Genomic DNA, 25,809 nt, shown 5'->3' with positions numbered 1-25,809 from the left:
AAAGATTCTTTTCTTTTTAATGATACGTGTTTATTTAATTTTTTTAATTTAGTTATTTAATTATAAGATAGATGGTACTAATGAGATCCGAAAAAATATTTCTAGATATGATACTACGTAATTTGCTTCGGGCCGGCCGCTCGATCAGGCAGGAGACATGCATGCGCTTTCAGACGTACGGCCGCTCATAATCGATCGAGTTGAACCATGCACCCGTCTGACCGTCTCACACACGTAGTAAGTGCGCGCTGTACTGTCAAATCAGTATAAGATTATCTCCAACCATATTCCCTTCATTTAATCTCATTCTCAATTTCTCTTTCCGTTTTTATTCCTTTTATTTTCTCTCATCTCTAACAACTTTACTTAAAAAGATTCGTAAAGAGAAATAAGAAAGAATCATGTTCTAAAGTGAATGATGTTGAGAATCACTTCGTGACGAGAATCGTGAAGTAAAAATGTTAGAGCGTTAAAGAGAAAAAAATTCTTTATAAAGAGATTCTAAATCCAAAGTAAAACCGTCGGAGATATCTACCTTCGACAGCTTATCCGGAAACCCAACTGCTGACTAGTGAACGTGAGCGGCGTACGTACGGTACGACCGGCCCTCAGATATGTCCTTGACCGTTCTTCGATCGGAAAACTTATCTGATCGAGATGGTCATGCATATATGGTTGGACAGTGTCCATGCCGAAGCTGACTCGCTCATTGACTGCCGTGCGGGCAAGGGCAACGTAACCTACGTACGTACTTGCCGCCAGTTCCCAACTCGTGATCAGCTGGCTCAGGGCTCCGTATAAATAAATATACGTGTTCCTGGGCCCCAAAGTAGACGATCGACTGGTGTCCTTTAGTTCACTTCAGGCCATGCGAAACTCGGAAGGAGGCGATCCAAGTGAGACCACGATTCGGCCATGGGAAAGATACTTAATTTGCAGACTGTCTGCAGAGATTGCATAACCAAGCGATAGATAGATGATAGCGCGCGCCGACGTCAACAGAGGAGCGGCGAACGTTCGGGAGATTCCTTCCTCTGCCGACCGGCGCTGGCCAGGCGACGACGGATCAGCTGCCGGGTCAGCCTACGGCTTGGCGCTGGTCCGGGCGCCCTCCTTTCCAGACCGGTTACCCTCTTACTCACGCATAACTTTACATTCGATATCAGTCTGAGCGACTTACTATAAGTGTAGGAGTTTAAATCGTGAAAAGTACGATAGTAAAATTTTAAGAATTAATATTGATTTTCGATTTTTGTGTGGTTACATCCGCACCTCCTACACTCCATATACGTTCGCTCCTGCTAGCAGCAACCTGCCCAGACCCTGATATGGTTCTCGAGCTTCCGAAACTTGGTCAGCCGGGATGAATCATCGTCATCTGACTCCGACTCTTCTCCTGATTCGCTGTCGCTTTTCGGATGGACAGCGAATGGCTCGCTGAAATCCCCATCGATTCCTTCAAGCTAACAACAAAAGAAAAATGAAACACATCAGAAAGTATATATTTTGTATGCAATTAGTAGTCGAACGTATATATATAGCTAGCTAGCAAACTGAACAACTCCGAATAACTCAGAACAGAAATGTGCCTAGCTAATTTGTAGTGGTTCAAGTCATTTATATATGCAGAAATCAATGAATTGGTAAAACTTGCTTAATTAGCTAGGATCAGCAAATGTTGTGGTTTCATGAATTCTACACAATGTAAGCTAATGTGGCCTCGATCAGTTCCGGGCGGTGAAGTTTAGGGGTTAACAACAAACAAGAGGTCCTATAGAATCCTACGCTCGCCCTTTTTAAATTTTGTTTTTTTAACATTAAGTGCTGATGAACGTTCACTTGTGCTCCATCGTGTAAACTGTCTTTCCTACTTAACGAAATACGCACAAAATATATGCATGTTTTGGAAAAGATATGAATATACCATAGTTAAAAAAAGGAATATAATATGTGTTTTTTTTCCCTTGACGAAATAGGAAGAAGGCAGAAAGGAGGAGTAAAAGTGTTTTTGCTAATTTTTTTGGTTGCCTCGTTAGAATTAGAAAAATTTCACTCAAGAACACATTTATGGCAAATTTTACGGTACACGTAAATAACCGTGGACCGTCCATCTCGTTAGATCGTGATGGCCGAGATTAAATATTTAATTATATATTTAATATTTAATTATATATTTTTTCCTTTTAGAAAGATAACTAATCAACCAATCAATCCCTGATTTCGCTCAACTAATCAACCAATCAATCCCTGATTTTGCTCCTATATAGCAGCCGACAACAAATTTTTTGTCACGTTGAAACCAGCCGGATCTTTGTAGATACGTGCAAATCTTTTGTACAATTTTGTCACATTGCAGATACATATCAAGATGATAGTCACACACACATGTACAACACATGTAGTGTGGTATTTTGTCACGTTGTAATTTTTTACATGATACGTGCTATGTAATTTAGTGAACGTGTAAAGATTTCTAAAATTCCAACGTGACAATGCAAATGTGGTTTCAAATTTTTGTACACCACATTTATTCAACATGTACAAACTTTGAACGAATGCAATTGGCATGGACATGCATGGTTGGTATCTCAGTTATTCAATGTTATAGCATATAGCACACACGCGATAACATGCACGAGATTTCAGTGTAACCGCGCACATGATAGGAACATGTGTGACCATGCAACATGTGAATGTAACATATAAGTTAGCACGTATAAGGTATACTTTAGACCAAACAGTTACAATAGCGTGACACTTGCTTAAAGATATCTTGCTAGCATACTGAACTGGCATCATGCTCTAGAGGCGTGTCCTTGGAGTATGTCCTGGCATGAACATGCCTAGTTGCTCTCTCTATTATAGAACTCATGGGAGATATACATGTGGGCTCAGGAGGATGTGGTACCTCATATACCAATTCTCTTGATTCTTCTGCATAATTTATGCACTTATTGTAAGGATCAAGAATTTGAAATTCTTTCTTAGACAGACAGAGAGCACAAAACCACCAGTGACTGTTGGTAGTGTTTATGGGAATGAAGAACTACAAGAACATGTTTCACAGTTTTTAAATCAAAATACACATAACAAATGGTAAACCATGATAGAGTGTTATCATCCGATCCAACAAAACTCTGGCAGAATGTGTGGTTAAAGCATCCACTGCTTTATAGAATAAACCAGTTTGGGTCCAATCTTTTCTAATACGTCATAGCCAATGAGAATGGTAAGCTGAAACTGCATGCTTCAGTTGCTTTGGTTTCTTTTCCAAAATAGAGTTAAATATACTTGCATATGAGGTTATTATCAGCATGGCAACCTAACAATATTAATTACCAACAACTTTAAGAACAATTAAGTTAAGTTAAAGAACACGACTTACTTCATAATACAACCATTTATCTATTCCATTTTCTCTAACATGTCTAATTAGACACCTCAATAGACCACCTCTTAGATCTGATATACCTACACATACTAAAACTTTGTCGGCACAAACATTCTAGCAAAGTGGTCATCAGCTGCGCCGCTCGCTATTCATTCTTCCAAGCGTTTGAAAGTGATTGAGGTATCATCTTTCCCTTTATACAAATTAAACTATCTAGGATCGACTTTCTTTGTAGTAATTTCATTCTTATCTCTTCCGTCAACTAGACCTAAGATGCAATACACATCCTACGTAGAAATAGGTACCACATGATCGTGTATTGTAAAGCTCATATCTACTTTATTATACTTTTCAGCGAGGTCCTCAAGGAGAATACATTGAATAGGCATCACAGGTATACTAAGCAAGCTTTCAAATCTTATTCCTTTGACAATACATTTTTGTTCCTCATTCAACTTGCTAAATATGGCAGCAAATTTCCCGAGCATACACATAGTTGGGGCTTAGTTACAAACATAAAGACCAACAAAAGATATATCAAGTTAAAATTTCTCTCTTCAAACCGTGTACACAATATAATGTAAACAAGAAAATACCATCTTTCACCAGCATAGGCCGATAGCTCACCAACTCTTAGTATGTTTGAATAATCTAAAACGAAGATAACATATCTTGTATGTTAGACGAACAGACTAGAACAAGGTCGACCAACTATCAATAGTTCAAGATCAAATCATAAATTAGGCTTCAGTTTGACCACTTCCCATAACATACAATACAAGTTATTTTTTCTTTGCCAAAAAGCCTCATAATAGGCGTAACAATCTGACTGATATGATATAACCAGAACCAGGTTTCACATCGTAAAAATCTGCCTGATATGATACAACCAGAACTTTATGACATATTGAAGAACTACATATTTCTGGTGTTTACTAGTCAGTACTGATAACGCTCAAATTTGAAAACATGATCGTGTTGGTGTTTGGAAACACATGAGTTTTGTGGGAAATAGAAGAATCCTCGCATGAGCCCTATAGAATTCCGGTGAAGCGTTGTGCTCATGTCATGCCTAAATCATCACCACCCTAATGTGATGGCTATTTAATTAAGATAGGAGTGGATCCAATCATAAGCTTACTTCTTGCAGTGCTCCACTCTTGCAACTTGTGATCATCAGTTAAGTGCTCAAATTCATAGAGGCAGGCCCAGAAACAATTTAAGTGCTCAAATTCATAGAGGCAGGCCCAGAAACAATTTAAGTGCTCAAATTCATAGAGGCAGGCCCAGAAACAATTTTTGGCATACACTCCGTTGTCACAAGCTCGGAGCCATGGACCATGGCGGAACGCACAAGCAGCATACAAATTACGTAAGCCCTGTTTGTCATGTTTTTTTACTCTTGTATTCTCTTCAAATCCATATGAAGCCATGGCAAGCTCTGAACTTTCAGTACTTAAAAAAAAGTAGCACATGCCTAAGAGCGTAACCACCCACTGAGGCGTCGGAGGCGAGAGCTGGTCCCTAGAGTCCTGGTGCCCGGCGGCACGACTGAAGCCAGGGAACAGTGTCAGCGTCAACGGCGAAGCTGGGGGCCAGCGCGGGTGTCCAGGCAGGGTGGTGCGACTAATTGCACGCGCTCGGGTGGCCGTCAGCGGACAGTCGGCGGACAGCCGCGGCCGTCGATGGTGAAGCCGGGGAATGGCGCGGGCGTCGCTGCAGGGCGGCACGACTGACCACGGCTGTTGGGGTGGCCTTCGGATGAAATTTCATTCTCCTCGTAATTTCAGAAACGGAGCGCATGCGGATCGGGGAGCCGTTTTGATCTCCGTGATTTGAGGAACCGCCTGGAAGGAAGGAGATCTTGGAGAAATATTGGGAAAAACCGGAGCTCTCGCTCCTGTTCGCGTGATTTGAGAGACTACCGTCTCAATTGGTAACCGGATGTAGCCAGTTATTTCTTTTATTATATCTTTAATTATTTTTCCCTCATAAAAATTAAAGGCTTAGATCTATTTGATCTCTTACCTTCTAAAAGATTAAAGGTGTACCGTAACAAGGCCCAACATATATAGATTGATGTTTCTAGTCACAGGCCTCTGGCTATTTATAATCACCATGTAGAGGTAGTCTACAACCATTTCGTGGATATAACATGATAGTTGAAAACTTGAAAGTACATAGAGATCTCTCCTTCATGTTTCTTATCTGCCCTACAACGGTATCTGACAAGCTGCTCCAACCCATTACAAATTTAAACCTCATTTGGATCACGTTTAAATCAAGAACAATTCTCGTGTTCCAAACGGCCATAGACTTCTTTTCTATACGGAAAGCTCCGTCACCACCTTTTACACTGGTATTGCACGTATTTCGCCTCGACGGCGCCGCATAACAACCTACATGGCTACACCTGAAACCGGACAAAGGAAGCACGAAGCGATCGAGCGACATCTCTCACCTTGCATTTGAGCGAGCAGAAGAGGCAGGCGGCATCTTGGAGTCCCCGGTGACACTTCTGGTAGCCGGGCTTACCCTGCTCCGACATGGGCCGCGGGTTGAGGAACACCGCCTTGTCGCCATTGATCAAATAAGTCTGAACCAGCGATAGGTCCAGCAGGTGCGCCACGTTCGTCACCTTCACCACGCAGTGGCCCGATGACTTCCGGGCCTGCACCCACACGCAGAAGGCGCGTCAGATACTCAGATTACCTCTCAATCTCCTTGAAATTAATCTTTGCCACGATCGCGCGTTCTTCGTGCGTACCTGGATGAGTTGGTGGTCGGAGTGGTAGGTGATGCAGCCGGAGCAAAGGGCGCGGCCGGTGCAGCGGGTTTAGAACTGGTTGGAGCCGGCGCTCCGTGGCTCGCGTCTGGGTGCTCGGGGCACGCCTCGAAGAACGTCGCCACCAACAGCAGACGCAGCCACGCCGGCGCGGCGCGCTCCGCATCGGCGCGGGCTAGCTCTTTGCGGCTGACCATCCCTGCGTCGTCTAGCACGATCAAAAGCACGGTAACCAGCACGCATCGGCGGGACACTACGAGGATTTTGTCCGAATTGGTTCACCGTGGTTACCGTGCTTTTGATCCTGCGAGACGGCGCAGCAATGGTCAGCTTGAAGGAGCCAGCCTACGCCGATGCGGAGCGCTCCCCGCCGGCGTGGCTGCGTCTGCTGGTGGTGGCGACGTTCTTGGCGGCGTGCCCCGAGCACCCAGACGCGAGCCGCGCGCCGCGGAGCGCCGGCTCCAACCTGTTCTGAACCCGCTGCAGCCGCTTCTCAGACATACGCCTACACAGAGACGAAATCTAATTATTTCACATATAAATATAAGATAGAAACAACAAAATGTTTCTAAGACATCGATGACAATCCGCACCCTATTTTATCTAGAACTGCTAACAATCCTGCTATCTAGCTCACCACTTTCGCAACCCGAGCGATCATTCCAATATATTGAAATGGCGTGACCAACCTTAAGACGCGTGCAATTTGAAACTATGAAATAAAGAGCAGGTGAGGAACCCCACCTTCAACCCAGTCGTTTGCCTAAAAAATATATTCATAGATTCCATTTCACATGTTCTAAAAAAAAGTCTCATTTCACAATGGTCGTAAAAGTAGCAGACAGCAAACATCGCCACTGATTACCTGTCATAAAGATTATCAATAATTCATGTCCAAGTTTTTTCTTGGCTAGTCCATAACTCCATATAGATCACTATGTACGTACCAATGAAGTGTCAAGACGACGCCAATTAGAGGCATGTTCATCTGCAAGGGATGAAGCCACAGGTGGTGGCATCTGGTTTTCAATTGCTCCGTTGTGTTTTGATACGAAGTTCTAACATATTCATGCGTAGAGGGATGTTGCAATGTTGCACTCGCTTTTTAATTTCAGTAAGTAACACGTTTCTGGTCGCGTAGGAAAAGCCAGCTGCAACAGTCCCGAATCAGCCATGACAGTCTGACAGATGATCGATGTACTTACACCGGTATGTTGGTGCGATGGCCAAATTCCAGCACAATTGCGCAATGAACGCGTAATGTTATTGTCACATGCGCAAATTTGCTCATTTGGTAGCCATTTCTTTCTCATAAGTGTATCCTCAAAAAACAACTGGAGGCAATGCTAATAGGAAGACTAGAACTCAGATGAGCTTGTAGCCAGCCATATTATCACATACCAGGCAGAAATTAAATTTGCTCATTTGCAAGCTTTTTTAGGGAAAGTTTTCAATCAGAAAACAACCAAGGATGACAATAATTTAAGCTGCACCTCTTACAACCTTCCCTGTAAGATAGGGAATATTAGAACCCATATGGAACTTGTAGCCTTTCCATCACATGCCAGGGACAAATTTACTCACTTGGCCGCCTATGTTTGGAAAAGTTTATGTATATATCACTTAGAAAACACGTCATGGATGGCAATTTATGCTACACGATACCAGTTACCACTTTTCTCCTAATAAAGAGAAGTTTAGCATAAAAATGAGCTTGTAATCTTACTGTCACAGAGTAGGCACAAATTTACTCACTGATACAATGTGAACAAAAATTGAAATAAACATGGTAGGCTATCACGATAAATTGGACACCAAATAGATCAAAAGACGCTTCATTTTTTAAAATATAATTAAAACACAAGGACATCAAAAGGCACAGAGTTATTTATTTATTTATTTCTTGTTGTTGGGTGGGGTTTGGGGGCGGGGGCCTGTAATATTAGGTCAATACACTTTTTACCGGACGCTAGTCAAGCTGGGTAAAGTGGGCAGGCCTGCATTAGGCCCCCAAAAACAAAATTATAGTGCTGCCTACCGATGGTGTAGAATTGAGAAAAACTACTGAAAGAGGGTGAATAGGTATTTTATTAATTTCTTTTGAAACAAATGACTCAAAAACTAATAACGGAAGCAAAATATGAGAGAATCAAGCTACTCTGGAAATATCCAGAAAAGCACATAACTCTTGTGGATGTATATGAATCCTAAGTTCTATTGAAACTTATTTTACAGATTATTGCCACAAAAGATAGCAACTTGAGGAAAGAAATCTTCAAAGCAAAGAAAAGATCATCGGTAGAAGAAATTCTCCAAGATGATGATATAAAGGCAAGAAAATTTAAGACCCTTATATATATATGTATGCGAATTTTATTTCTCTAGCAACAAGTAGAACAACTTTTCAAGGTGGAAAAATTTCAGCCCAAAAATCAAAACGGAAATCGCAACCAAAATGGAAAATCTTGCAACAAAGTAATGGAGCCAATAGAAAGAAAGAAGAAAGAGATGAACACGAGCATCGGATAAAACATGCACTTTATTTCTTCAAAAGATCAGTCCTATTTTAGACAGATTAAAAAGTATTTTTCTTAAAGAAACTCTCACATATTACAAAGACTAAGCTCTCCTCTCTCCCTCTCCAAAAACTCAATCACACAACTTTCTAATAGCTTGCTCATATCCTCCAATAGTCATATCCCTCTATTTATAGGCTTTATGAGCTTCCGTTGATGCCAAGTTTACTTGTTCCCAAAATACCCCTCTCTTGTAGTACACTTCTACTTACCACCAAAATCATTTTGGTTAATTTTCTCCTCCATCCATCAGACGATTGAGACGCCTTCATGACTTAGCTTTGTCTCGACGTTAGTTTCGTGATTATACCACGTGCACTCCATTCACCCACGGTTTTGAGGTTAAATTGTGAAACCGTCTTGCATGCTTCTCAAAGTGTGACTCACTGCCACTTGCTCTAGCCCCAAGCAAGCATCCCGATGTCGACACGTATTCTCTGTATTGCGATCTTGACAGCCAACAAGTCTCTCTCGCTCACAATCTCTCGGACTGCCTTGTCACTTGCACCGATATCCCCTTCACTTGACTATGTTAACACGTCATCTTAACCCATCTTCTCATGCTTTGCTTGATCTCCACATGCATAGCTAGGATCACCCTTGACTCCACCCGGCTCCCTCAATCATCTAGCACCAAACTTCCCGCTTAGCCTCGATCTCCCTGTCGTCGGCCGCCAAGTTGCATCCATCACCTACACATCATGAGACAAGCAAACATGCATCTTTAACAACATATAACTCTACCTGCAGTTAGTCCAAATCAAAATCCTCATTTCAAAACATATTTAAGAAAAATCATGAACGTTGGATGATCCAGCGCACACTCCTTCTGAACGCCAGACCATCTGACGTGTGCAACTCAGCATAGCCCTCCGTCTATAATTCTCTCTGCAAGAAATAGTCTGGCGTGTTCAAAGTCTGCGAAAGCCAGTTTGCAACCTCATTGCAAGAAATGCTCCGGCGTTCACTTCACGCCAACGCCGGACCATCCGACGTGTACTTCAAGTTTTTCCTCTGTCTTGAAATGCTCCGGCATGTACTCCGTCTGAACGCTAGACCATCCGGCGTGTTCAACTTTCAGTGCGTTGAATCATCCGGCGTGTACATTTTTCTTGGACTTAGAGACAAACACGCTAACTCAATTTTATCTGCAACTTTGTTAGCTATGATCATAATTGCAGTACATCTACATGCATTTGCAATCCTAAAAATCATCAAACCAAATCAGCAAACTTGTCAATCACTCATCGTATAAAAACTAAGGTATATTTTCACTTGGTTTCTTAATCTACTACTTGATGAGTGCATTGATAACCCTTAAAGTACAAAGATTTCGGTTAGAAGAAATTCAACAAGATAAGCTCATCCAAGTGACAAAAACTTGAGAAGGAGCTGAAAATGTCACTTGGCACAAGAAGATCACAAAAGCTCTAAGAGAGATAGAGACAAGTTAAAAACCTCAAGAGCCCAATAAAAACACAAATGCCCATACTCCTCCTTGAGGAATGCATTTTTTCACATATTTTCCCCCCTTTCATCATGCAAGATTTTTCTTTGTGGCTTAGTGCATATTTTTCTCCCCTTTGATAATGCAAACATTAAGGATAAAACACCATGCAATGCATGAATATACAATCCTAATGAGCTTTCACAAGTATACCACAAAGCATTCCAAATGCTAGAGACATCAAATGACTATGGATAGTAGAATGTGGAGCTACAGCACACAAAGACTCAAACAAATACAGTGTCACAAGAATACAAAGCTAGACAAACTAAACGGAAGAATTATTATGACCACATTTAACAAAAAAAAGTCATATCTTACGTAGCAAAATAGACATAAATATGCACAAAGGTACTGACAAGTGACACATTGACCTTACAAGTCACATCATCTTACATAGCAAAACAATGATTACAACAAGAACTAGAATTATGACATCTTTACACGTGAAATCAAATTTCTTCTCCTTATTTTCAAAGGTAACCAGTTTTAGCTTGGCCTGGATGACTTGACTGTTGTATGCCACAACAGCTTCTTATTTGGACTTGTATCCTTTGTAACATGCTTATTTGAATCCATTAACTCAAAAAAATGATATACTACAAACCACACTAACACTAAAAAGTATGTCAAACAAGTATAAAAATAGCATTAGCATCAGATTATGGAGATAATTATATACGACTGCAAGCTTGACTAGAATAGTGAAAAGACGTGCAAGGTGCATATGTAATAACCACCTCAGTCAAGCTTTGCAGTCATACGTATGGTCTCCAATTTCATCATTTGCAAAAAGAAAAACAAGTATGAAAATAGTGTAATTTTTAATACAACATGTAACAGGAGTAAAAAAGAAATACAGCCTCAGTAGCTATAGCAGAAGATAAAGGACATTGACAACAATTTGGATAAATCCTTCTTCTTCTACTATTATGTGAACCTAATAAGGCCAAGATACAAATGTTGTAAATAATAATGTGATAATAAGAAATGACAGCAATTCATAATCAAGAATTTTTGATGACATGTGTACAGCAAGGACTGGACAATAGGTGTATAAAAGTGCTCTCAGAAAATGAATAGCAATTAGTCCCAGGACAATCAAGGTTCTGCCCTCTAATTGTTCTACTAAGTACATCAACGACTGTACAATTTACTAAGTTCTCATCTAGTTATTAGAACCTAGATAGAATTCTAAAAAATCACACAATATTATCATGGACAGTGCTGTTGTACCAAATCAGAGGACAAGCAATTTTCTGCCGAGACAGAAATAGAGATTAAACAATAGGATTCAAACAAGTAATAACAGAACAAAAAGGATAAATCAACTTCCTTATCCAGAATTTGATATGCTAATCAATCTTTAAACTTACACCAGCACACCATCCAGAGATCAAATTATAATAGGTAGCCCACTGTAAAAACAACACAAGAAATATATCTTGATATACAGATACAGACCAGCAAGGACCAAGGTAGTATCTGTTCTTATCATTTCAACACATAAAAGAACCACAAGCAGCATCTGTTCTTATCATTTGAACACAAAATGATCACGACCAGTCAACCATCATCTGTTCTTATCATTTGAACACACAAAAAGATCAAGGCAGTATCAGTTATTATCATTTGAACACACAAAAGGACCACAAGCAGCATATGTCTTATCATTTGAACACACAAAAGGACCGAGGCAGCATCTGTTCTTAATATTTGAACACACACAAGGATCAAGGCAACATATCTATTCTGATCATTTGAATACACCATAAGACCATAAGCAGCATCTGTTCTTATCATTTGAATACACAAAAGGACCACAAGCAGCATCTGTTCTTATCATTTTAACACACAAAAGGACAAGCACACAAGTATCTGTTCTTATCATTTGAACACACAAGCAGCCGACCATGAATGAGTATGAACTTGTGCCTAAACCTTAGGAATTGGAGGGGGGAAGGAGACGGAGGTGGAGCCGGGAGGCCTACCTCGACATTGGCGTGGTGGTCCATGGTGACGACGGTGGTGGACGAGGGCGCAGGGCATGACAGCACAGGCTCCTCGGCGTCGGGGTGCTCATCAGGGTGGAGGCAGCGAGCTCCTTGGCGATGGTGGCGGTGGACGAGGGTGCAGTGCACGGAAGCACGAGCTCGGTGTCAGAGTGGTGGTCCTCGGTGACAATGGCGTAGGGCATGGCAGCACGGGCTCCTCAGCGTTGGGAGGTGATTCGGCGGAGGGCACAGGCTAGGAAGGGGAAAAAATTTCTATGTGTCAGAGGGCGCAGGCATCGAGCACTTTTATATGGGAGGACTTTCACAGCTGGCTCAATATGATGACCAACAATGAAAGGTGATCTTCACTACCGGCTCAATAGGACAACCGGCAGTGAAACATATTTCACTGTCGACCCAATAAATCTACCGACAGTGAAACAACTTTTACTGTCAGTCGAATATGTTCACCGGCAGTGAAACACCTTTCACTGTAGGTTCAGGGTGCAAAATTTTTGATTTAGCTGTGCAGCGCGCCGAGACTTGAATCCATGACCTGCCCCAAGTAAGACTAAACAATTAAACCACTGTGCTACTCAAGTGTTTTTAGTTGAGTTTGTACTATCTATAATTATTAACATTCTGTTGACATAAAATCCTAATACATATTTATTTAAATTTGAACTTCCTAAATACCAAAATTAAATTTTGTATATACTTAAATTTCATGGTTCAATTTTCTAATTCAATAAAAATTAAAATAAATATGTTCATACCTAAGTTTCTATATTGGAGCTTGCTATATATCTTAATTTCATCGATAAATATTTTAAATAATTAAAATTTGAAAATAAATATGCTCATAACTATAGCTAATGTAAATCATGTATTATGCAATAGCAATATGTAAGTGCTATTGCTAATTCATTAAAAATAAAAAATAGTAATACATAGCAATAGTGCTCGTGCTATTGCTAATTCATTAAAAATAAAAAATCAATATGCTCAATAATAAAGACATCTTTCACTGTAACTATAAATTGGAGCTTCCATTACATAAGTGAGGTATAATTGTATTTAAAACAAATTCATAAATAGTAATTAATATAATTTAGCTACTTTATCTTAACGATTCGCCCTTCATTTTCATCACAACGTATATATGGAGGTTCGTCGGTGTCTTCCACGGGACCTAGGTCAATGTCCTCTCCGAAAAGAGGTAGCGCATCGAATTGATTGTAGTCTTTCTCGTCAATGACATTCTCCATTTCGATAATCCTTCTATTTCCTTGAAGAACCACGTGGCACTCCTCCTTGTTAGCTGGGTCCGAGTCCTTAACATAGAAGACATGTATAACATCATTTGCAAGTACAAATGGTTCTTCTCTATATCCAACGAGTTTTTGGTCCACTGTACTCATACCGTACTTGTCGATCTTCATACCCCCTGGGAGTCTGACCTATTGGCACCGGAAAAGAGGAATATTTAATACTCTATAGTCGAGCTCTCAGAACTCTTCTATGAATCCATAGTAGGCCTCCCTATTTCTATTGCAATCGTAGGCATCTATACAAACACCGTTATTTTGGTTGGCATTCTTATTATCCTGAGCTCTCGTATAAAATATATAATCATTTATGTCATAACCTTGGAATGTGAGGATTGTAGTTGATGGTCCATGAGGTAACACATTCAACTGAGCACACTCTATCTACTTATCCATCACATGTCTACATAATCAGGCGCTAAAATAATCTTGGTTCTCTCGCGCGATCCAAACATCGGACTTCCCTGGGTTTCTAGTGCGTAGCATCTTCTGGTGTTCTTCGACATACGAGTCTACTATAACTGATTGTTTCAAAACTATGAAATATGCTTGTGTTAATGAAATGGGGTCGTTAGTGTAGAATAAGTTTGCACCTATCATCCTTTCCCTTGTAGCCTCCCCTCATGGCGAGATACAGGCACACCGACCGATTTGAGATTCATTTAGTCGATGCACAAATCGATGACCTCCTCAGTTCCCTAGCCCTTGGCCATGCAGCCTTCTAGCCGATTTTGTTTACGAACATATTCTTCAGAACTCCCATGAACCTCTCGAAAGGTACATCTGATGCAGAAATATAGGAACAAGAATCCATATCTCTTTCATAATGTGAATATTGAGATGCACCATGATATCAAAAAACGATGGAGGGAACAACACCTCAAGCTAGGATAGCGTCTCAACCACATCTTCCTACAACTTATCTAGCTTGGCCGGATCGATGGCCTTCTGTAATATCGCGTTGAAGAATAGGCACAGCTTTATGATTGGGTTTCGGATCTTCGGTGGTAGAATACCTCTAATTGTAATTGGAAGCATCTATTTTATCATCATATGACAATCATGAGACTTCATGCTAGTTAATTTCAAATCATTCATGTGTACTTATGTTGCTGGAGTAACTGGATGGAACTTTGATTCCATGTAAGCACTCGCACATTACAATTTTCTCTACCTTGCTCGGACTGTAGCTAGTGGGACCAGGATATTTATTGCTTTCTTCTATATCTTTGGGATGTAGATCCTGTTTGATTTTTAAATACTTCAGGTCCTTCCGTGCTTAGAGTGTATCTTTTGTTTTACCAGGTATGTCTAGTAACGTACCAATCAAGCTATCACACACGTTCTTCTCAATGTGCATGACATCGATTGTGTGTCGAACCATCAAATCCGGCCAATAAACTAAGTCATAAAAATAGATTTCTTTTTGAACATAGGAGCTCTAAGATTAGATTTTGGAATCGGGTGTACTCCCACGCCCCTTTCCAAGGATAACCCTAAGTCTTTTTACCATCTCATATACCTGTCTCCTAGTGCAATGCTTAGAAGGTGATCGAGTCTTAACTTTTTCATCAAAAACTCTCCTGTTATTGCAATATTGTGATCCTTGCGAAGAAATTTATGATGACCTAGGTACACCATTTTGGCTGTTCTTTAGCCACAAACTCTTTGTTTCATCCAAGGAATGCACACATGCACAGTAGCATTTGATAATCTTGCCCGATATGTTGTCAAGGGCAAACCAATTCTGGATTGTTATGAATAACATTGCGTGTAGGGTGAAGTTTTCTCTCGTTTGTATGCATGTCATACCTGCACACCATCGTTTCATAGTACTACAATATCTTCCATTAATGGTTTCAAGTATACAACGATATCATTGCCAGGTTGTCTCGGTTCTGGTATTAGCACCAGCATCATAATATACTTCCGCTTCATACACAACCAAGGAGGAAGGTTATAGATACATAGAGTCAAATGCCAAGTGTTGCGACTACTGCTCATGTTGCTAGATGGATTCATCCCATCCGTACTCAACCCAAATCTTATATTCCTCACATCTTTTACAAAGAGCTCCTTATATTTCCTATCGATATTTCTTCACTGCATAGAATCAGTGGGGTATCTCAGTATTCATCATCCTTGCGCTCCTCGGTGTGCCATCTCATCAGTTTGGTATGCCTTTTATTTGTGAATAAATGCTCCAAACGGGGGACTATAGGAAAATATCATATTACTTTGATAGGAGGTTTTTTCTTCTTTCCTTCACCATCGATATCATCACCGTCGCGCTTGTATCATGCTGCACCATAGACGAGACATGCTTCCAAGTCTGGATGCTCTCCACAATACAACATGCAATTGTTTGGACATGTATATATTTTCTGCACTTCCAACCCTAATGGGTACACAACCTGTTTGGCCTGATACGTGTTTTCTAGTAGCAAATTTCCCTTTGGAAGTAATTCTTTCAAGAACAGTAACAACTATGTGAGGCTCGTATCAAACCACCCATTGCTTGTCTTCAATTGTAGCAGTGAAAGCACAGTTGTAACTTTGTTTGCTCCTTCTTGCAGCTTGAGAATAACAGTGTTTTAGAGTCTTCTACCATACATTAGAACTTTTGAAACTCTTTTTCATTGGTGAAGTTCCCCTCCTATCGCTCAACATCTTATCCAGATCATCGGTGTCAGCATCGGCCAACATCTTCTCTAGATCATCATCGACCAACGTATCTCCAGCAGGTAGCATATCGATGTATTCATTGGTCGACATATTGGTGCACAAGTCTTCATCTTCTCTACCAATGTATTGCCCTTCCTGTATGATCTTGGCTTCATCGTGCTCGGTCCAACGGGTATAGCCGAGCATAAAGCCCCTTGGCATCAAGTGGGAATGTATCTGTTGGATGATGGAAAACCACTTCTTGTTCTCACAATCAACGCATGGACATCGCATGTATTGAGACTATATATTTGACTTGTTCACCGCGGCTGCTACCAAAAAACACTCCATGTTGTTCTTGTACTCTGAGCTTACATAGCTTGCATCGTATATTCATCTTCTATCCATCTATAATTATATCATTGCTATAAATCCAAATTCATAACATCTAGAAGATTTTGCAATCACTAACAAATAAATTATCTCGCCATTTACTACCGACAATTGGCCCGAGTTGGAGGAGCTGTCTTTTGTATGCTTTCGCGTTCGCTTATGATGAGTATTTGTTGGTGTCATACCTAGAAATTTTTATTATTATTCAACCCTTATCTAGGACTAATTAAGTAAAACTAAAAAATAAATATGTTCATACATAAAGTTTCTATGTTAGAGCTTGCTAATTAAATATAATATAAAAAATATAATTGTATCTTGCTACATACCTAAATATCATGGCAAAATTTTCTAATTCGTTAAAAATCAAAATAAATACGCTCATACCTAAAGCTTCTATATCGGAGCATGCTAATTAATTAAAATATAAAAAATATAATTAGAGCTTGCTAAATACCTAAATATCATGACTAATTTTTCTAATTCATTAAAAATTAACCATAAATATGCTCATACCTAAAGTTTCTATATTGGAGCTTGCTAATTAATTAAAATATAAAAAATATAATTGAAGTTTGCTCTATACCTTAATACCATGGCTAAATTTTCTAATTCATTAAAAAACAAAAATAAATATACTCATACATATAGCTAATGTAAATCAATAATAAAGACACTTTTCACTATAAGCTACTAATTGAAGCTTCCATATCATAAATGAGGTATAATTGCATCTACATTATCTCAAAACATCATGGTCATAGGTTCATCTCCATCATTTCAAAATCTAGAGCAATTTAGCAAATAAAATTCAACTAGAAATTGATTGAAGATGAAGTTACATACCTGGAACACCTAGCGCGTGAGGATTCCTCAAAATTTTAAAGCCACCAAAAACTTGGTGACCAAAAATAGCCGTCATCGAGCAAGAATAGAGCTACTCTCTATTGTGCTCGAGCTTAGGAAAGGAGAGGACGAGTTTTATATAGCCAAGACATCACTGTCGGCTCGTATAACTAGTCGGCAGTGATGCCCTGCTATCACTGCCGAACAGTAACTTAAACCGGCAGTGATGTGGAAGCTAGGTATCACTGTCGGCTCAAGCCATTGGTCGGTAGTGATGACCTTTATTACTGCCGGTTTATAAGCTATGATGACTGATTTTTTCCACGCGGCTTATGAATCAATAGTGATGCCGTATCACTGTCGGCTCATTAGGAACCGACTGTGATGAGCCGATATAAAAGACTAGTTCTGTAGTAGTATCGAGGCAATGCCAATAGGCAACTACTTACAACGTAACCTTTGCTAGCTTTTCTAGGGAAAGTTTTCAATCAGAAAACAAGCCAAGTATTACAATAAAATTAAGCTGAAGGTTAGAACCCAGATGGGCTTTGTGTCCTTTTCATCACATGGAAGGCACAATTTTTTACTCATTTGGCAGTGTTTGTTTGGAAAAGTTTATATCAATTAGAAAGCATGCCATGGATGACAGTTTTTGGTACACCACACCACTTACCAATTAAATTTTAATACAGAGAAGATTAGCACTAAAATGAGCTTGTAATCCCACTGTCACGTACTAGGCACTGGTAGCTAATTTTGAACGTTTACCACTCAGAAAAAAAAACTCTTACAACTTTACTTCCTTGTTAGAATGGGAGGATATTAAGACACTCAAATGTGCACCAGCACGACTTAATTTCCCTGGATATAATGTGAATTGATAGAAGTGTCCAAAAAGGTAATTTGTAAAAAAACGCACAAGGAAATCAAAAGAGGCAAAGTTCTTTATTTCCTTGCTTCTTCTTTTGTAGGGTTGGAGAACCTAGTCAATACTGTTCTTAGCAAGACTCCTAGTCAAGATGGGTTAACTGGGCCAAAATGGTAGTGCCTGCTCTCCCCGACGATCGCAGGAATTCCCCGTGGGAGCATGCTTGATTTTCTTCATTTCTTTTGGGGCCAGCCCAGTGGAAAGACGCAGAGAAAATTCTCTGTTTATCATCAGAAGTTAAGGTCATACCTTATGTGTCACTATTTTTATTTTTATTTTTGCTTTCCTTGTTTGCCATTGCTTCTAATTCCCATCCATTCTCCATCACTGCTAGCAGTTTCGTCATGAGAAGTTGTTTGTCACGTCATACACGTGGAGCACCACCTCCTTCGTCTCACCCACCCCCTCCGATACACGCAAGAGGCAAGGACAATACCATCATTATTAAAAAAAAACTTATATTTTTTAGGGCAAAAACGATGACGTCTTTTAACAGAACTGACAGCAATGACAGGGAATGGATAGAAATTAGAAGGTATGGTAAATAAGAAAAGCCAAAAATTTCAGTGACACACAGAACATGACCTTATCTTCCAATAATAAATAGGGAATTTTCTCAAAGACAGGGGCCAACTTCGCTCTCAGACCTAGCTTGAGGAATTCAAGAATAGGTGCAGCAAACCTACATAATTGGGTATAAACGCCTATCCTCCACCCCTCCCCTTGAGGAGCAGCTCTCATTTGCACTCTTCGCATTATGGCTACCTCTTCCTCTCGCCGCTCTCACCCCTCTCTAGATCCACAGCTCCCGCAGGCGATCGCTCCCCTCCCTCCCCTTCCTCTGCAACCGCGGTTGTCCCTCCCTCCCCTTCCTCCACAGCCTCCTCGTTCGTCCCTACAAGGTAAGTCTCACCGGGGCCATCATTCGGCGGATTCACACGCGATTGAGATCGGTGCGTTCCCCTTTCCTTTCTCGATTTTCTTACTATCCAGGGAATATCTCTTAGCTTGTTATATGTCTTTCGTTCGGTGGGTAATCTAGATCTATTTGTTAGAAATAAGTGTTATACGTCTCAAAATCCTAAGGTTGAGTGCAACTAGGTGCAGGGGACCGGGGATTTCTACTAGTGATGTTGTACTCGTCGTTCTAGCGCTCAGATATGTTGTAATTTAGGGGTAGATTGTTTTAGGGTTCACCATTAGGAATGATTTATTTGTGTTTTGTGTTCAACTGGAAATAATTTCTGCATGTTGGGCCACCTACAAGCCGGGCATTTGGAACAGGCCCCCAGTTTACTACCGTGCCGACCTGAGCCCAATGCTCCAAACCCACCTGCCACCGCCTATCAACTTGCTAGTCCGGGCCAGCCCATTAGGACTAAGCTTTTCCGCCGGTGATGGACCCAGTGGTCGTGCCTACCTCCGCGACCCGCTCACTCTATCGTCTCTATCCTAGAGTGGGGTTAATTAGATTAGTGCCATTATACTTTTGCTCGATTAACAAAATGTCATTATAATTCACGAAATCGGGTATATGCCATTACAATTTTGCTCATTTGAAACATGCCACCAATATATGTAGTTTGCATGTATTTCGCACGTATTGGATATAATTGCCCCAATCTTTCTTCTCCAACTCTACCCTATGACTTCTCTGCTTCGCCGACCATGCCCCAACCACCTCTGTGGTGCCCCCAACCACACTACCCTCTCCCCCCGCGCTACCCTGGTGAGCACCAACGCCACCCGCACCCCTCTTATCCCTCCTCCCTTTCCCCTTTCCCTCTAGCTCGAGCCGCCACCACGCGTGCGTCGCCTCCTGCCTCGGGCTCCCTTCGAACCCCCTCAATGAGGGGATCACCTACCCTCACCGAGGTGGTTCTCATGCGTGCGCCGCCTCGATCGGGGAAGCGCCAGAGAAGGGTGGCTACCGATTTGGAGTGTCGACGCCCTCTTCCTTAACGCCAGCCAACCTTCTCCGTCGCTCACCATCGCGTCGTCTCTTTGTTGCTCCGTCTCCCAAATCCTTACCTTGGTGAGCTTCACCGTGACCCATTGAAGCTTTTGCGTGCATCGCTTTTGCTCCGGCGCGTCACCGGCAAGGCTATCCGCGTGAGCTGGGTGCTGCTGCACTACGGTGCTCATCGCTGGCCTGGTTTTCACCGAGTCTGTCGGACAAAAGGCACACAATAGAGTTTGCACGCACGTGTAGATGTTTTAGGTGCCCTCGGTTGGCTGAGCTATGTCATCGTCTGTCGACGATGGGTACAAGCCATGGCCACCTCTAAGCTCGCCGCCGACCACTAATGACGCTACGAGTGCCTCAAATGGAACCTCGGTGGCACGCTGATGCCTTTTCCACCGTTAAATGGTCGAGCTACGTCATCGTTCGCTGCTAGTGAGAGCCCACCGTGTCGGCCGGCCATGGGCTCTTTTTCCACCTAGGGCCGGTGGCAGCCATAGAAGATGGGGAAGGAGATGGAGATGGGAGATGGGTGAGCTAGAGAAGAAGACAATGGTATTATTTTCTAAATTTGTACATAATGGCATGTTTTAAATAAGAGCGAAATTTTAATGGCATATGCCCAATTTTGTGAATTATAATTGTTGGGGGAACGCCCCAACCTAGAGATATTTAGACGATGTACTATAGTATTACCATAGCTATTGTAGTATCATAACCACTACATGGTAGGTAAAGGGGTAAAATATCTGAAATACCCCTCTATATATATGATTGTAACATAATATCTAGGGGCAGGCTGGTAATTCCCCCTATCTCTTCTCTCTATAAATAAGCCCTTAAAGGGCAGGAGAGAGGGGGCCAGAGGTTTTCCTCATAACACTAGCTTCATTTCTCTCTCGTTCTCTCATCTAGACTCACTGTTTAGCTCCAAGCTTAAGCCTCCTCTTATGAGCAGGGCTCTCGAGTCAGGGAGCAAAAAGGCTTGGTCGATCATGTTGATCATGTACAAGTTGTAGAATTTTACTATCCCTGTCAAAACACATTGTTCTCAAAATAATTATAGGAACAATGCAGGAGCAGAGTGTCCAACAAACTTAAGCGAGACTCAGAATATATTGGCTCCGAACGGCTCTGCCTCCGCCAAACCTCACCACGCCTACCGCTGAGGGGGTGGAAGACTTGCCCCTTTAGCGTTGACATTGACTCCACCCCCGGCTTCCGCTGCGGGAGGCTTTAGACGGTCCTGCCTCCACTGAGCCTCGCCACGCCTACCACCGAGGGGTGGCGGACTAGGCCCTTAGCGTCGCCATCGACTCCGCCTCCGGCTTCCGCTATGGGAGGCTCCGGACGGCCCTGCCTCCATCAAGCCTTGCTGCGCCTACCACCGAGGGGGTAGCAGACTTTAGCATTGCCATCGACTTCGCCCCTGGCTTCCGCCACAGGAAGCTCCGGACGGCATTGCCTTCGCTGAGCCTACCGCTGAGGGGGTGGTAGATTGCCCCCCTTAGCGTCGTCATCGACTCCGCCTCCGGCTTCCGCCGTGAGAGGCTCTGAATGGCCATGCCTCTGCTGAGCCTCGTTGTGCCTACCGCTGAAAGGGTGGTAGACTACCCCCTTAGCATTGCCATCGACTCCACCCCAGCTTCTACCGTGGGAGGCTCCGGATGGCCCTACCTCCGCTGAGCCTCGCCGTGCATACCACTGAGAGGGTGACAGAATACCCCCTTAGCGTCACCATCGACTCCGCCCTGAGCTTCCACCACGGGAGGCTTCGGATGGCCCTGCCTTCGCCGAGCCTTGCCGCCCATACCACTGAGGGGGTGGCAGACTACCCGTTAGCGTTGCCATCGACTCCACCTTCGGCTTCCGCCACTGGAGGCTTCGGAGGACCCTGCTCTGTTCAACCTCGTCGTGGCTAACCACTGAGGGGGTTGTGTACCGCCTCCCTCAGCATCATCACCAACTCTGTCTCTAGCTACCGTCACGGGGGCTCCAGACGGTCCTGCCATCGTTGAGTCTTGCCACGGCTAACCGTTGTTGCAAATCCGTCGGGCTACCCCTCTGTCACCCTTGGCAGGCAATACCATCGGGCTCCACCTTTGGAGTCACCGAGGGAGTCTCGATGGACTGTCTCCGTCAAACCCCGCCGCAGCGACGCTTTAGGTGGCGCGACTCCGCCAGGCTACGCCACTGTCACCACTTGGCACGTGACCTCGACGGACCTCGCAACACTCGCTCCTGAGCAAAGACGTCCACGCTGCAACAACGGAAGGTCACCCCGGATATCCAGACTTCGAGGGGGCTGGAGCTAATTCATGGTGCATGCGCTCGACCCTCAGAACCTTAGAACCAACAGATGAGGGGTACTGTTAGGGAACACACTAATCTAGAGATATCTCAACGATGCAATATAGCATTACCATAGCTATCGTAGTACCATAACCACCATGTGGTATGTAACGGGATGAAATACCTAAAATACCTCTTTATATATATATAATTATAATATAATATCTTAAGGATATGCTGATAATTTCTTCTGTTCCTTCTCTCTATAAATAAGCACTTGAAAGCAGGAGAGAAGAGCTAGAGGTTTTATCCGTAACACTGACTTTATTTCTCTCGTTATCTCTCTCAACTTACTGTTCAGTTTTAAGTTTAAATCGCCTCTTATAAACGAGACTCACGTCATATTTATTTAAAGTACACTTTCATACTCCAACTATAATACTATTTTTCGAATAGTGCAAAAGTATAATAGCGCCGGTCTAATTAAGGTAGAGAGAACGGAGCCAGACCCGCCAGCCGCATAAGCACAGTGCTGTAGGAGACGGCGGCGGCTTCGTGGTAGAACGGGGCCAAGGCCGACGGCTTGCTGGCCGTGAGCTCGGCTCCGGTGATCCCTCCTCTCTCTCTCTCTCTGATCTGGTGGAGTGGAGATCCACCGCGACGTCGACTGGTTTCTTCTTCCGTTGGTGAGTAAACCCTAGCTTGCTGCTGGGATGGATGGATCCCCTTGTTATGAGAGTTGGTTTTGTTCTCAATCGAACAAAATCTTTTCGTCCCTCCGCTCCGTTGAGATCAGTTAGTTGTGGGTCTGTGTGCTGCCTGGTGTCCAATCGAGGCGCGGGTGCAGCCTATTTCCCTAATTGGGGGTGGGGGGGGGGGGGCGTCAACTGAATTCCGATGCCCCTGCTATTACGAATAAATTGATGATTACAGTTGCTCCCTCCCGACATTTGTTGTAGCACCCGATTGAGCAGGAGCGTAGGGTTCGTGCCAAAATCCTTTTCGTCTTTTCTCTTGGAAGGGGATGATGATATTGCTGCGTGGTTTCACTTGGTGTTATTTTTCCTGGCATGTTTACCAAAGGCCTAATTTGCGCATCTGAACATATCTTATCATGCTGATGATACAGCTAGAGGAAGGTTTACCAGTGTGACACATCAACTGGTAGTGTTCGACATACCAACTGCTGATTAATCCTACGGAATCTGCTGCGATATATGTAACATGTTATATTACTGCTTTAGTAAATTGGCTCACATGAGTTGCGTTTCAACAGGGGAGCCTCGGGCTGAGAGAATGCAAGACCCAAGAGGTGATGATTTCTCAAAGGTGCATAAGAAGAAGCTTGTGCATCGGCCGCTGCCATCAGGCCAGCTCAAGGGTGAAACCGAACTGCTGCGGAAGGAGGTTCCACATCCGTCGGGCAAGGTCCAAAAGCCACCTAAAAGAAGCTTCAAGAATGAGCCTCGCCTTCCCTCTCCTCGCTCCGACAGAGGAACTCCGGATTCCCTGCCGGATTCTGGTCCTATGGATGAATACCGGGCATTAAGGAGGAAGTACCTGCTGCTGGAAGAAGAGAACCTCACGCTGGACAATCAGTTGAGCATGGAAGATGAGGAAATCAAGGCTCTTGAGGATGAAAAGTTTGCGCTGCTTGATCAGCTAGTTGTCTTGGAAGGCCTAGTGGACCCGTCACAGCTGCAGCCACAGCGTAGGCTGTGAGGTGTTTTGCTTCTATGTTTGGTCTCGTTCATAATGTAATTCAGCAACCAGTACTCCAGTGGTGGTTTCTACTTTGTAGGTGTAACAATTGTAGTCGAACAGCGAAAACCTATGATGTCAGATATTAAGTTTGAAAACTCTTAGATGATGAATGCTTGCAGGCTCGGCAACTTGTTACATGTAAGATGAAAGAGTATGAGGATTCAGATGAAAATTTGGTTGCGAAGGTAGTTCAGCGCATATGAAGAATGCCTGACGTTGAGTTAATGATGTGGAGCAGGAATGATGCGGTTATCTGCATATTTATGATGTGGATGAGGAATGATGCAATTATCTGCATAACTTATTTGGGTGTTATTTGACTGCAGGAAAATACTAGGATTGTGGTAATCCTATCATAATTTGTGTTACAATGAATAAACAGAGTTTTTAGGTGGAGCATGGAATAACTTGTACTGTTAATGATTGAATAAGATGAGTAAGAAGGGCATTTTTTTTAGTTATCAGTCTACGCCTAACTTGCTTGGGACGAAGGCTTTGTTGCTGTCTTAGCGACTAGGGGAAATGCTTAGCCAGTGGAGCACTATAGTCACACAAAAATAGACAAATAATATAATTGCTTGCTTAGCTATGTTATTGAGTTGAAATATGCAGATGGTTCTATATGTATAATCTATGGAGCCTCACTTCGTAAATTCTATATGAAAGATCTAATGATGTGTTTTTTTTCAGATTTTATCCAAAAAACGAGAAAATCATGCCGACAAAGTTGACAATTATGCGGATTATGATCTGTGAGAGGTATCCTCAGATTTATGCTCCCCATTTTGAGATCACCTGGACCGGACTGATTCATTTTCCCTCCACAACCTAATAGTTTTGGAGTACTTGTAATCATCAAATCAAGTCGCGTAACTACTAATCGTCGACGACTTTACGGCTTGATGTTTAACTAAGGGCAACAGCATTTTGACTTCAAGGTCCCCTATGGAAGATTTTTCTTTTTTTAGGAGGCAGTTTTTAGCATCTACCGACCACTTCATATTGCAGCGTTTTTTTATTGAATGTTGGATGAAGCAAACGGTGCATTTGGTGGTTTGTGTCCAAATCAACCTTGCAAAAAAAAAAACTTTTGCCATCTCCAAGAATTTGTCACCCCTTTTGCATAGTTACCAAAAATTTGGCAAATCCATGCTTCTTGTTAGGATACGTGTTGAATATGTGCACAATGGTCGGTTCTAGATAGATTTGAATTGTAATTGGATGAAATTAGAAATAGAGTTGTAGGCGAACTATTATTTCTTAGCTCCTATAAATATTATGCACCACTGTGTAACCGAAATAGTGACAAACAGATCATACAGGGAGGAGCACCTGTAATCATGCCCTAAAGATGTAAGCAGGATGGCCAAACCTTATT

General features: G+C 42.3%; 2 protein-coding genes across 2 annotated transcripts; one reads left to right on the top strand and one right to left on the bottom strand.

Moving 5' to 3' along the window:
• Positions 1-1,301: 1,301 nt before the first annotated feature.
• LOC133923234 (uncharacterized) lies at positions 1,302-6,373 on the bottom strand. Its single transcript, XM_062368653.1, has 3 exons — positions 6,284-6,373; positions 5,853-6,062; positions 1,302-1,463 (listed from the first exon to the last, which is right to left on the bottom strand). Exons 1-3 carry the CDS (start codon positions 6,371-6,373, stop codon positions 1,302-1,304), a joined length of 462 nt encoding a protein of 153 aa, XP_062224637.1.
• A 16,778-nt stretch (positions 6,374-23,151) lies between these two features.
• LOC133922486 (uncharacterized) lies at positions 23,152-24,619 on the top strand. The gene is made up of 2 exons (XM_062367848.1): positions 23,152-23,353; positions 23,944-24,619. Exon 2 carries the CDS (start codon positions 23,964-23,966, stop codon positions 24,387-24,389), a length of 426 nt encoding a protein of 141 aa, XP_062223832.1. The 5' UTR covers positions 23,152-23,353; positions 23,944-23,963; the 3' UTR covers positions 24,390-24,619.
• Positions 24,620-25,809: the final 1,190 nt, after the last annotated feature.

The sequence above is a fragment of the Phragmites australis genome, chromosome 6 (genome assembly GCF_958298935.1).
Source record: "Phragmites australis chromosome 6, lpPhrAust1.1, whole genome shotgun sequence".
NCBI lineage: Eukaryota > Viridiplantae > Streptophyta > Magnoliopsida > Poales > Poaceae > Phragmites > Phragmites australis.
Note: the sequence above shows the minus strand (reverse complement) of the source record. Positions and strands in the feature narration are given on the sequence as shown.

Excerpts from the sequence above, each read along its gene's own strand:
- LOC133923234 (XM_062368653.1), bottom strand. The coding sequence starts at position 6,373 with ATGGTCAGCCGCAAAGAGCTAGCCCGCGCCGATGCGGAGCGCGCCGCG. Across the intron at positions 6,063-6,283 it reads TGGTGGCGACGTTCTTCGAG|GCCCGGAAGTCATCGGGCCA; the intron begins GCGTGCCCCGAG and ends GTGTGGGTGCAG. Across the intron at positions 1,464-5,852 it reads TCTGCTCGCTCAAATGCAAG|CTTGAAGGAATCGATGGGGA; the intron begins GTGAGAGATGTC and ends TTTTGTTGTTAG.
- LOC133922486 (XM_062367848.1), top strand. The coding sequence starts at position 23,964 with ATGCAAGACCCAAGAGGTGATGATTTCTCAAAGGTGCATAAGAAGAAG.